The 12073-nt window shown below is 36.5% G+C and overlaps 1 protein-coding gene across 1 annotated transcript; it reads left to right on the top strand.

Moving 5' to 3' along the window:
* Positions 1 to 1008: 1008 nt before the first annotated feature.
* zgc:101744 (Receptor expression-enhancing protein 6-like) lies at positions 1009 to 8657 on the top strand. The gene is made up of 5 exons (XM_056743978.1): positions 1009 to 1276; positions 4021 to 4114; positions 4202 to 4340; positions 6351 to 6519; positions 6686 to 8657. The coding sequence occupies exons 1-5, from the start codon at positions 1159 to 1161 to the stop codon at positions 6718 to 6720; spliced, it is 555 nt and encodes a 184-aa protein (XP_056599956.1). The 5' UTR covers positions 1009 to 1158; the 3' UTR covers positions 6721 to 8657.
* The last annotated feature ends 3416 nt before the right edge of the window (positions 8658 to 12073 follow it).

Below are 12073 nucleotides of genomic sequence, written 5' to 3'. Positions count from 1 at the left end.
AAATCATATTAAAGTTACCCTTTGAATTTTAAAGTCAATTCCACTATAGTATACATTACACAGTATTTAGTTCATGTACATCCGAAATAACTGTAATTAAATCACAGAAAAATAAAAGTAATCCCTTACTTTACTTTTAAAAGGGGAAAGTAATTAATTACAGTAAGTAATTACTTAGTAACTAGTTATACCCAACACTGCCTGTAAGTAATGATCACAAAGATGTTAACCATCATAAATCTTATTATAATAAAATACGTTATTCAAAGTACCCTTACCCACAACCTAAAATGTAAAAAATATGTTATTAAAACACGTTAATAAATAAAGTTAGTAATTTCTGTCAAATTAATAACTTAATTTTGGAAATGGTAGAGTAACAACACGGGTATGACGTGTCCACCAATCGATCCATCAAGGCGCAGTGGGAGGAGACTGGATCCAGTGTCGACCAATCCCGATGCGATAGGAGGAGACTGGATCTGGATCCAACCCTGCCCCCTAGATTTTGCGTTCTGCAGTGAGCTACAAGCATTCAGCCGCAAAACATTTTTAATATAAACCACCTGCGTTATGCTTCAATAAAACAATATAGAGATAGAAAGAGTCTCAATGACGAATTAATAAAAAGAATCGAATATAAAATTATGTTAAAGAATGAACTAAGACAGGTCACAGTTATTTTAAATGTGTTTTCATGTTTTCATAAATGTGTGGTTTTCAAAAAAAGAAAATCTAATATAAGATGATGTCAAATAATGAACTACACCGTTTTTAACCATTTTTGTACTTTTTTTAATGTGTTTTTTTAAACACAAAACAATGCCTTGCTCCATTCCTTGAAACATGAATTCGGTGTTCCCAGGTCAGGATAAAGCACGTTAATGGTTTCACTGAATGACAATCACCTGTTACTCGTCATTGGTCGTCACGAGTTTGTGCGCAACTCCGTCTCCGCCTGTATTGAGTGCGTCTGCCGTGCGCGTGTGTGTCTGCGCGCGTGTGTGTGTGTGTGTGTGAGAGAGAGAGAGAGAGAGAGAGAGAGAAAGTTCACACGAAGACTTTCCTATGTGTGGCTTTAGCCTAAAAGGAAGTTTACAGCCCTGGTCCTAGTTTTTGTTTGCAGTATTTTCACTAAACAAGAAAGTAGGCGACGCGATGTTAAACACTCTCACGGAGCGCTACGGCGCGTTTTTAAACCAGAAGAACGTCGTGACCGATTTCCTAAAGCTGTTAGAGGAAAAGAGCGGAGTTCAGAAACAGTACATCGCCTCAGGTACGTGCATTGTTTTAACTTTGCGTTTGACAACACGCTTTCCTTAATTATCCAGAAGCGCATTTGGAGATCGCCAAGTGTACCATAAACGTCGCGCGCTGTGGTGTCATTTAACCCGTAACGATTTGGAGCAACGCGTGCGTTTCAATGTCTTCTGTTGTTCATTACAAAGTATCGTTTTTCTTTACCAAAGAAATGTATTGTTATCTGAAGTCATTGTGACCGGATCATAGACTGGTTAACTTCGCAAATGAGTGCAAAGGGCTTTTACTGATAAGATGAACTGTGTAACTGCTGTGTGTGCTTTAGGTGACAAGAACAGAGTCTGCTCACACGCAGGTCTATCACTCACTCATTTCCCTCCCTGTTTCATTTACATCTGTTTATCTCCGAGCTTCACAGACCTCAAACAAATGATGGGTGTGCTGTCATGGTGTGTTAGGCAATATGCCAAAAAAAATGATATCTTAACATCTTTTTGCATATTGACAGTAGGCAAACTCCATCTCAACATTTGTGTATTTGTTGCAGAATAATTTCTAAATGATTTGAAAACAACTTGTTTGCGAAACGCAGCAGAATAGGGGACACTTTATTCATTTTTGCACATGTAGATAACGCTTCGGGGGATGAAAGAGATGGTTGTGCTTTCACCACTCTTTGTCCCTTTATCATTTGCAAATGGGGGTATATTGTTTAATATCTGTTGTCTGTGACCTAAGCATCCCCATATCTCATGTCTCTTTCCACACGTGTTTTGCTTTCCGCTTTGATAACTTGGAATGAAAAATTTTGGCTAATTTAACTCTTTGTCCATATTTGACCCAACCATATTTTGGTTGTAAATATTTTGGAGTGTACGTTTTGTGAGACATTAATCGTAATTAAACAATATTTAAGAATATTCATGATTGAGCACAAATATCTTGATAACAATGTAAAATTCCTTGAAAAAGTCCCAGTCCTGCTGTCAGGTAGGTTTTGCCAAGTTACATGACCGGTTACCTGAAGTGTCTCTAGTGTGTGTTGTGTGGCTAGTATTTCTTGTAAGATCTATCAGGAGCTCATTTCTATTTCTACCGGCAGCTGGTGACTCCCAAGGGTTATTTTTAAACATGTATGTCCTCAAGTGTCTCTGATGTTTTTTCAGTGGCTAAACTGTGTATACTAACTAGACTGCACATCCAACTCACTCATCTCACAGATATCCATAAATATGTTGTTTATCACAAGTAGAGTTGCTGTATTGCCAAGGCACATGAACGTATGTGTAGGATCTGCAGTGTTGGGCAAGTTACTCTGAAAAAGTAACTAGTTACTAAATACATAGTGTACAAATTACCCACTCCAAAAAGTATTTAATTACTAATTACAAATTACTTTCTATATCCTACATCAACCTTGATTAGTTAAGTGATTCAAGGAAAAACATAAAATGTCTTTTTTCATAATTATATAAAACTACATAAAGTAGTATTACTAACTGACCAAAGTATGACAAATGTACTATAAAGCACAGATTTTAAAGTTAGAATTTTGATGTCAATTCCACTATTGCACGAACACAGTTTACACAAAATATTTAGTTTAATAACATCAGAAGTAACTGTGATTAAGTTACAGAAAAAATGAGAGTAATCCCTTACTTACATTTAGGCATTTGGCAGACGCTTTTATCCAAAGCGACTTAGATTGCTTTATCCTATACATTTGTTCTTAAACATGTGCAATCCCCTGTGATCCAAACCACAACCTTGCTCTTACCACTGAGCTACAGGAACATGTTTAATTCATTGTGTTACTTGAGGTTCCTTTGTAGTTATTTGTGCTCTAATACATAAGTACATTTAATGAAAATGAAAAGTAATATTTACTTTGTTTTGTCATTAAATTAATCGATGTATGAAACTGACCAAAGCAAGTAAAATATACTCAACAGCCTGAGGAAAGCTTGTCCAACAGAACATTTTCTTAGCGCCTGAGGGTATTAAACTATGGTAATTCATTTGTAGCATAATGCAGCTTTTAATAAACATTTATAGGTGTTGTTGATACAGATAGAATGGCGGATCTTGAACTAATTTGTTCTAGAATAAACAATTGGTCTATGTTCAATGCATTATAAAAAAAATCATTTGGATTATTATTAACAAATAATCTTATTCGTTAACATCCACTTTACTTTTCATAACTTACAGTAAATAATTACTTAATAACTAGATACACCAAACACAGAGGATCTGCTACTGTACTTGAGAACAATTTGTGAAACGAAATGTTTGTCAACGTTAAAAAACGTCTTTAAATTAGATATGAACTTATTGTATTCATAAGGACATAACTGCACTTCATTGGTAAGCTGCTTTGAATAAAAGCATTTGATTTTAACTTGTAGAGCAGTTAGCAAGCTAAGATCAAGGTTCAGTTCCAAAGGAATGATCACATTACTAACCAAACTATGTAAAGTACATTTGCACTCCACCAACACATGCAAACGTGTACACATGAACTGTCATGAGGAATTTCACACGCTTGGGTAACATAGCAAACACCTTTCTGTACAAATGTAAATTCTTCGTATATAATAACATTCACCTGTGCAGTATTGTCAGACCTTTCTAGTGTTTCAGCAGGCTTTGTTAGTTTTCATTCTGTCCTGTTTGGTGTCAACATCACATCCCTCTGTGTACAGTGCATTAAATCCTCCATTTGAAGTGGATCACCTGTCAGTGTTTGTTCTGCAGGTGTCGTGTCGGTTCTAGCGCTCTATCTGGTTTTCGGATATGGTGCCTCTCTCCTCTGCAACTTGATTGGTTTCGTGTATCCAGCATATGCCTCGTAAGTACACACCAAATGTCTATTGAATGAGGATTCGTGCTGTATGAATGCAATGCATTTTTATGTGATATTCTGTTTGTGATGCAGCATCAAAGCCATAGAGAGCAACAATAAGGAGGATGACACTAAATGGTTGACCTATTGGGTGGTTTATGGAGTCTTCAGTGTGGCCGAATTTTTCTCTGATATCTTCCTATTTTGGTGTCCTTTCTACTATGCAGGAAAAGTGAGTTGATGGGAATTTATCCAAAGTCTTACTCCAGGTTTTTTTAGAGATTGGTTTGTATATTAGCTGACTGTAAAGGGGCTTTAAATTGTACTGGTATGTAGGTCATTGCTGACAGGTTTTTCATTGAGTATATTTAGCCAAGGGTGTAACTTGGGTTTGAGAAGTGGGGGGATTGAATTCTATTGATTTGATTTGATTTGAATTCTATCACAAATGTGTTGTTTCTGATCGTTCAAATTGATTAAACCATGAAACTCAAAGGTAGCAAAAGTAGATGTGCACGAAAGGGGGAAAATACGAGTATTGACTGAGAAACAGAGGAAAACGTGGCTTGTTCACCTAAATCTGCGGTCCGAAGTAGAAGAGCCGGATGACTTTCTAAAATGAGGTTTAACGTACCTAAACAAGGACCAGGGAAGCGCACGTTTCTGTCAAGCCTTGTCATAAACAATAACGGCTGTTAAAAGAAGGAGTACTATTTAAACGTAAAAAGTATTAAATCACGTGTTACGCGCTTCTTCCCCATAAAAGTCCATAATAAGGAAACAGCTTAACATAACCTACCGAAACAAAAACAAATTCTATTAAATTGAAATCAAAAGAACGTCAATGAAAACAATCTTTCAGGGATGTATTTTTAGTGTGCACGCATCACGCCAAAAGAAGGTTAACGGCGTGGCGATAACGCCGTGCGAATACAAAATAGTTACAAACTCATTTGAAAGTGAGGGGGACGATAAGGGGATTTTGAAAAGTTAGGGGGACATGTCCCCCCTGTCCCAACTGGAAATTACATCCCTGTATAGAGCATGCCTGACCGACCATCAACCTGACCAACAGCCTCATTAATGTGTCTGTTTTAGACAATTTAAAACCAATTGAGATATCTTTAAAAAGGACATACATTAATGCTTTTTTGCCATTATTATGTTTAAAGATTTTAAGCCTTTTCTGGTGTTTGACTATCGGGCTTGTTTTCAATATTTAATAAAACGTTGAATTGTTGTTTTTAAACCTCAGAGATTTATACTTTTTTAGGATAAACATGTTTTTTACTCATCATAGTAACACCATATCATAAATGTGATTAAAAAAAGATAAATGACTAATATTAACCATACGCTGTTGATGTTGGTTGTAATTGGGATTAAGTAAATGTGTGAAATATTTTTACACAATTTTTATGGCTTTCGAGATGTATTGTATAATACATTTGTCTGTGGTTGACTGAGCAACAAACTTGAAGACCATACAATGTCTCACAATCGTTGGCTTAAGAAGGCTAGATGTAATATTGGATAAAGAATGCCTGGATTTATTTTAAAAGCATTAAAAGTGAGTTTTGTGTCAAAGCCGAAGCATTATTAAAGCCCACTGTCAGATTTTTGTTAGCCAAACCCGGAAGCGAGTTAGCATTTTAGCTCTTCCGGTTCTTTGGTTAGCTCTTGTTTTTTTTTTGATGTTTTTTGGGTTAAATGCCCAAAATAAGATGTCTACTATCACAACCTCAAATAAATTCACGTATACTTCTATGACACATAAAACACCAGTTATAACCCGCTCTTGATTTTTAAAACTTCATCATGTGTTTAAAACGGCAAATGCTAACAAGTTGCCAAAAGCGTCTACTTCCTTTGGCGGGGACGTTAAGCGTCATCACGCATACAAATCTCACATATAATTCAACATAGACACAAATCTCTAAAGCGGGATGTGACTTCATTCACGGAGTAATTACTTACCCGGGAACACGTTTTTAATAAAGTTTGAAAGAGTTGTCAGATGCTAGCTGGTGGTGACCGTTCTATCAAGAGACCAGAGAGTACTGTACGTTTTCCAGTTACCAAATGTTTTATTTACGAAAACAATTGTTAAAAGTCAGTAAATCTGCAGGGGCAAGGCTAGAGAAAGTGGCATGTGCGTGTTGAACATGTTTTTGACGGAAACTAAAGATAAAAGGAAGTTGCAATCTGATATATTCTGCATCTTTATTTCTCTTAATTCCAGTGTGTGTTCCTGTTGTGGTGTATGGTTCCAGTTTCATGGAATGGCTCTCAGATCATATACACACGCCTGGTGCGACCTTTCTTCCTCAAACATGAACGAGTGTTTGACAATGTTGTGAGTGACTTGAGTGGCAAAGCCAAAAGTGCAGCGGAAGCTGTGGCAAAAGAGGGTAAAGTATTTCCTGTCAGATCACCACCAGCATCAGTATTTCAGTGTCTGTGTCTCATGCGTAACACTTGAATGTTTCATTTGATTTTGCTGTGATGTAAGCTAAACAATATGTGGAAATTGGCAGCAGTTCACAGTTTAACACAATGTTTCTTTTTTCCCTACAGGATTTACGATGCTGAACGCTGAAAAGAACAAATGATTTGAGGGAGGGAACGGGAGAATCACTTTTATCAGGAGCCCTCTGTTTACATTTGCTTCTTTATTTTGGTCGGGTATTTTGTTCAAGTCACTAAAATCACTAAATTATTAATGTTTGCTGCATCTGAGCCAGACGGCACAATCACCGCAAGTTCTCGAATTGCTCAAATGGTCCTTTCACACATATGTTTTGTATTCGTCCTATAAGTTATTTTAGCACTTTGACCAATGATAGAAATATTTGAGTCACTGACTTTTAAGAAACCAAACTGGACTTTAATCAATAAAACTGGAAAGAAAGGTGCCTGAATATAAAAAAACCTTGCTTGAAGTGTTTTAAATTCATTTTTAACTGTTTATAAACGGTTTTCTCGCCTATTAGTTTCAAGTGTGACAAAGATAGTTGGATTCGAAATCGGCGTGTGTCACTTTTTAATTTAGTTTATTTAAGTCAGTGTTGTGTTTATGGCCTTAACGTGATAGTTCACCCAAAGATAAAAACGTTATCATCAACCCTCTTGTCATTTCAAACCTTTATGACTTTCTTTCTTCCGCACAACACAAAAGAAGATATTTTGAAGAAAGTTGATAACCAAACAACGCTGGATCCCATTCGCTTATATTGTATGGACACAAAACCAATGCAAGTAAATGGGGGCCAGTTAACAACATTCATAAAAATATCTTATTTTGTGTTCTGCGGAAGAAAGGAAGTTATACAGGTTTGAAATAACAAGAGGCTAGTACCAGACTAAAATGAATGTGACCTGTCTTAACTGAATAGAACTTGCCCATGCAGAAAATGCATTAAATATATATCAATGCTGTAGTCTTATCTCGAGATGCAGTAATATATTCTTCTAAGGTATTTTTATAAAAGCGACATAAATATCTTCATTCAACTAAGGCATAGTCTTGGCTTAAACTAAGCGGTGTCCCGTGGGTATCAGGCCTACGGTTTAAAAATTTGATTTGGCTATTAAGATGTTGCGCAACAGAGTTGATAATCCAAGTTTTCCAGAGGAACGGAGAAATATGAAGCCCTTTTACTGTGTCAACATGCTGAGCAAACTTATACCACAACCGAAGTTTCTGAGAAAGAAACTAAGCCATTAGTCATACGCTCAATTGGAGGCACTTATCAGAATATCTGTGTACTTGTGGCCTTATTTAACTGCACTTATCTACGTCTTTCAAAATCACAAGTAGCTTTCAGTAACTCATGTCAATGACACAATTCTGTGAGCAAATCAAAACCTGAAATCATTACACAACATTAAAGGTTACAACACGAGCATGCATCACGTATGAAGAAGTGCTGGAATATTTATTCAAGGCAGGTAACAGTTACCGTGGAAGTGAGACTTCATATAGTCCAGAGAGGGCTACTATGTCTCATGTAAGGCCTTATGTCTCACGTGGGATGAAGAGGATTAAGTAAGCAAGAAGAGGGGCTACTAACACTTCTACGTCTTCAGGAGCTGTAGTGAAAGAACAACCTTATTTGGTAACTTAACTGAAAGAGGACTGCAAAATGGATTTGGTATTCATTCAGTAATTTCTTTTCATGAAGACCAGAGCGAATCAATTTTCTTAAAAACTGCGTTCTGAGTGATTGTCTTTAAACGGGCACAACCGTAGCTCTGTAACACATATATCAGCATTTTCACAGCATATTTACATTTGGCAGACGCTTTTATCCAAAGCGACTTGCATTGCATTATACATTTTTTGTTTCTGAATATGTACCATCCGCTGGGATCGAACTTATGACCTTGGCATTGCTAGTGACATGCTCAAACTATTGAACCACATGTCTTGGGATGGCAATCTACGACCACTACCTGGGGATACAATACACTGCTGTTTGCAAAAACATTCATGAACATCTTTACAAAGTCTTATATGAAACTCTGCAATAGATTAAATGAATAATGATGATAATGTTTATCTCTTGTGGTTTCTACACATACAACATATGTGTTTGGTGTAGTACTGACTTTCACAGGGAGAGGGAGACAAAGCTGATTTACTGTAATGCTCGTTCATGCGGTCAGTTTATCAAAAGATAATAATTTACTCACGTTCTACTGTATTTCTTTCAAGAAATGAATACATGTATGATACATTTCTGTCCATTAATATGCATGTCTCAAATTAAGAGAATAGCGTAACAAGTGTCACAAATCACAGCACAGAGATTCACAAACTGTGACAAAGACTGTCATTCTTATCTGCCTTGTTAGCTATAAAGTTAAAGCTCACCCAGGCTTGGGAGCAAAACAGCTTTTTCTAAGTCTTCTACGAGGAATGTGTCAAAATCACACTTGAACAACGCATAAAACATCGTGATTTTAACCGATGTAAAATTAATATGTCACAGAAAGAACATTCCTTACAGGATTCCCTAAAAATTGTATACTGCTATGTTCACACCAAGCGCGAAGGATCGCGTCCCTCGCTCTTTATAACCGACGGGAATAGTTTGTTTTATTTTCACGCAATTGATGTGAAAAATAATTTGCGACGAGGAGTGTCTTTGAAAATCAATTTTTCCCGATTCAAGTTATTCATGTCGGGGCGATTTCTGATGTTATGCTGACCTGTGCCAAAAAATTCTCGCGACGCCGAGGCGGCCTGACCGAAATCCGCAGGCGAGCACAGTTGCTTACTCCTGACTGCGTTGATGAAAAGCACGATGGGAAGCAACTTCTGACGGCACAGTTTAAAGGGGGGTGTCCGATTACTGCATTACGCTTGTTTAGACAAAATCGGGCCTAGTACAAAACAACCTTGTAGCCAATCAACAGTGATGTGCACAGTTCACAGGACAAACATTAGACAAGCCGAGCGCTGACGAAAGCAGAAGATGGGGGGAGGGGGTGTTTGTTTTGGTGATATGAACAACAACGGCTAAGAGAAATCGAACACCCCACCTTTAAATGCTCATTGGGCGAGAATGTCAGCTGATATTTTTCTTAAGTGTTCCATTAATAAGTCCATCAGTTGAAGTAGATTGTAATTTTTGTGATTAACAGTATATGTGGAAAAAACACATGTGACTATGTGAAATATATTGTCCTCATAACCACCTTCATTTAAAGGCTGTGCCAATTCAATTGCATTGATTTCATTAAAACGCACGTTTTTATTAAAGTATAACAAAATCATTACAAAACAAGATGGTATACAGTTTACATTCAAAAACATCAATTCTAAGAGGGGCTATGACACGAATAAATAATAAAAGTAAATACAAACCGTCCATATAAATAAATTGAAAACAAGAAATATCATTTATATTATCGAATAAGTCTAACAAATTCCAGCTCTTTATTATTTGCTTTTGACAGCATTTTCCCAAATAATTTTTAAATAAATAAATAAACTTTTATCTACTTTTTCACAGTTTCCATATTTCATTTGATATAAACCACATGTTATTAACCACACCTATTGCACCTTGTCCAGGAATGAAAGGAATATGATCTGTGTTTTCTGGAAATTAGTTACAGAATTTACACAATATATAAAGGATACATATGCACATACACATTTTAAATGAATTTCTTAGATTTTTGGGACAAACTGGAAACTTTAAATGAGAGGTTCTAGTTTGTGCATTATGTCAAAAAAGATCTAAACTCTTTCTTGCAGACTTGACGTGGTTGAGAGTTTGTCTAATATTTTAAAACATTTATCACTTTTAAACTCAGTTGCCCCAAGAAAAAGTCGAACGCGATTTATTTCAATGCTGATGTTTCCAGTCGACTCGACAGCACGATTTGGGAAATGTCCGTGTTTCCTCCGCTGTTTTCACTCCTCCCCATACTCAGTGTTGTGAGTAACGCATTACAAAAGTATATTGCAGAAATCTATTAGTTTTGCTGTAACGCAGTAATATAACGCATTACTAATACAATTTGGGTAATATTTTACTCGTTACAATCTCAGTAACGCGCGTTACAACAACGTATTTCCCCCCATAATATTTTTTTAATAATTGTCAAACATATTCCACCCCCCATAGCATAAATACAGTGATTCAAATGCTATGATAATCATACTATTTCCTCTTACTGGAATCCGATGGATTAGATAACTGCAACGGATTCTACAACAGAAACAATGCGAAAGTAAAGTAAAGAGGTTCTGCGTTTTACAATGTCCTCAGGCTATAGGTTGCATTATATTGGTCTCCACCATAATTCACCAGATGATCGTTTGTATGTCTAATTTTGCGATTCTGACAACGATTGTTATGGGTCATTTTTGTTCACTCAAGTATTTAAATGCATCTGAATACGCCGACCGTAGCGCTTGAGTAACCATTGCGCCATCTGCAGCATAAAATGCGCCTCCAATCAAAATCAAATCCCTTTATTGTATATGGTTGAGTTGCATTGTATGCTTTGAACAAAATATTGTCAAGCTATTATTAGTTTCGCAGATGTTGTTTAATTAACATTTTATATATGGTGGTAGTCTATGGATATTCCCATGTACTTGATACTTTCCTGTAGCTCAGTGGTAAGAGCATTGCGTTAACAAGTTGTGGGTTCGATCCCAGGGGATTGCAAATACCTATGTATAACGTATAGGATAAAGCAACGTCGCTTTGGATAAAAGCATCTGCAAAATGTAAATGATACAGACATAGACACTCGAATCCTAAAATATCAATTCCTGCATTGTAGCCTATGGAAACAAAAGTCCCTGTACTGGTATGTGTTGGGTTCTATTAATGAGACCATAAAATAATGCTCAAATAATGTCCAAAACATACCACACAAAAGTATTAATATAACCTAATGGTTTCCAGTGGGGTTTAAATGGAAACCATTAGAATTTCTGTGGGGGTTTCTTTTCAGCAGTGTAGTCATACGTTTGTGGTTGTTTTGATAAAAGTAACTCAAAAGTAGTGTAACGCATTACAACTCAAAGACAGCAATATTATAATACACCAATTACTTTTAAATGACATAGCTAGACATATATCATGTATTACATTTTGGAAGTCACTTGCCCTTATCTGCGCTTGCTTCTCGTGTTCTTTTCAGGCGAGGCAAAGCGCATCTACTAAATGTGGATTTGTCCATTTCTTCGATGATACTTGTCTACAGTGCTTCTTAAGGCAAACATATCAATTAACGCAAAAAACGTTAATTTTGATATTATGGAGACTTCAACCAGATCTTTGTAGCTCAAATGTCTGTGCTAATACATTTGGCAATCAATCAAACCAAAACACCCATTTTCCCAAGGGTTGCGTCTTTTATGTTGTCCACCCCCTGTTGGCAATATGTTAAAATCTCCCACTTTCTCTCCAGATTGTAGGAAGTGAGATTGTGAGG

The sequence above is a fragment of the Triplophysa dalaica genome, chromosome 3, assembly GCF_015846415.1.
Source record: "Triplophysa dalaica isolate WHDGS20190420 chromosome 3, ASM1584641v1, whole genome shotgun sequence".
NCBI lineage: Eukaryota > Metazoa > Chordata > Actinopteri > Cypriniformes > Nemacheilidae > Triplophysa > Triplophysa dalaica.
This window is presented reverse-complemented; position numbering and strand designations above follow the sequence as displayed.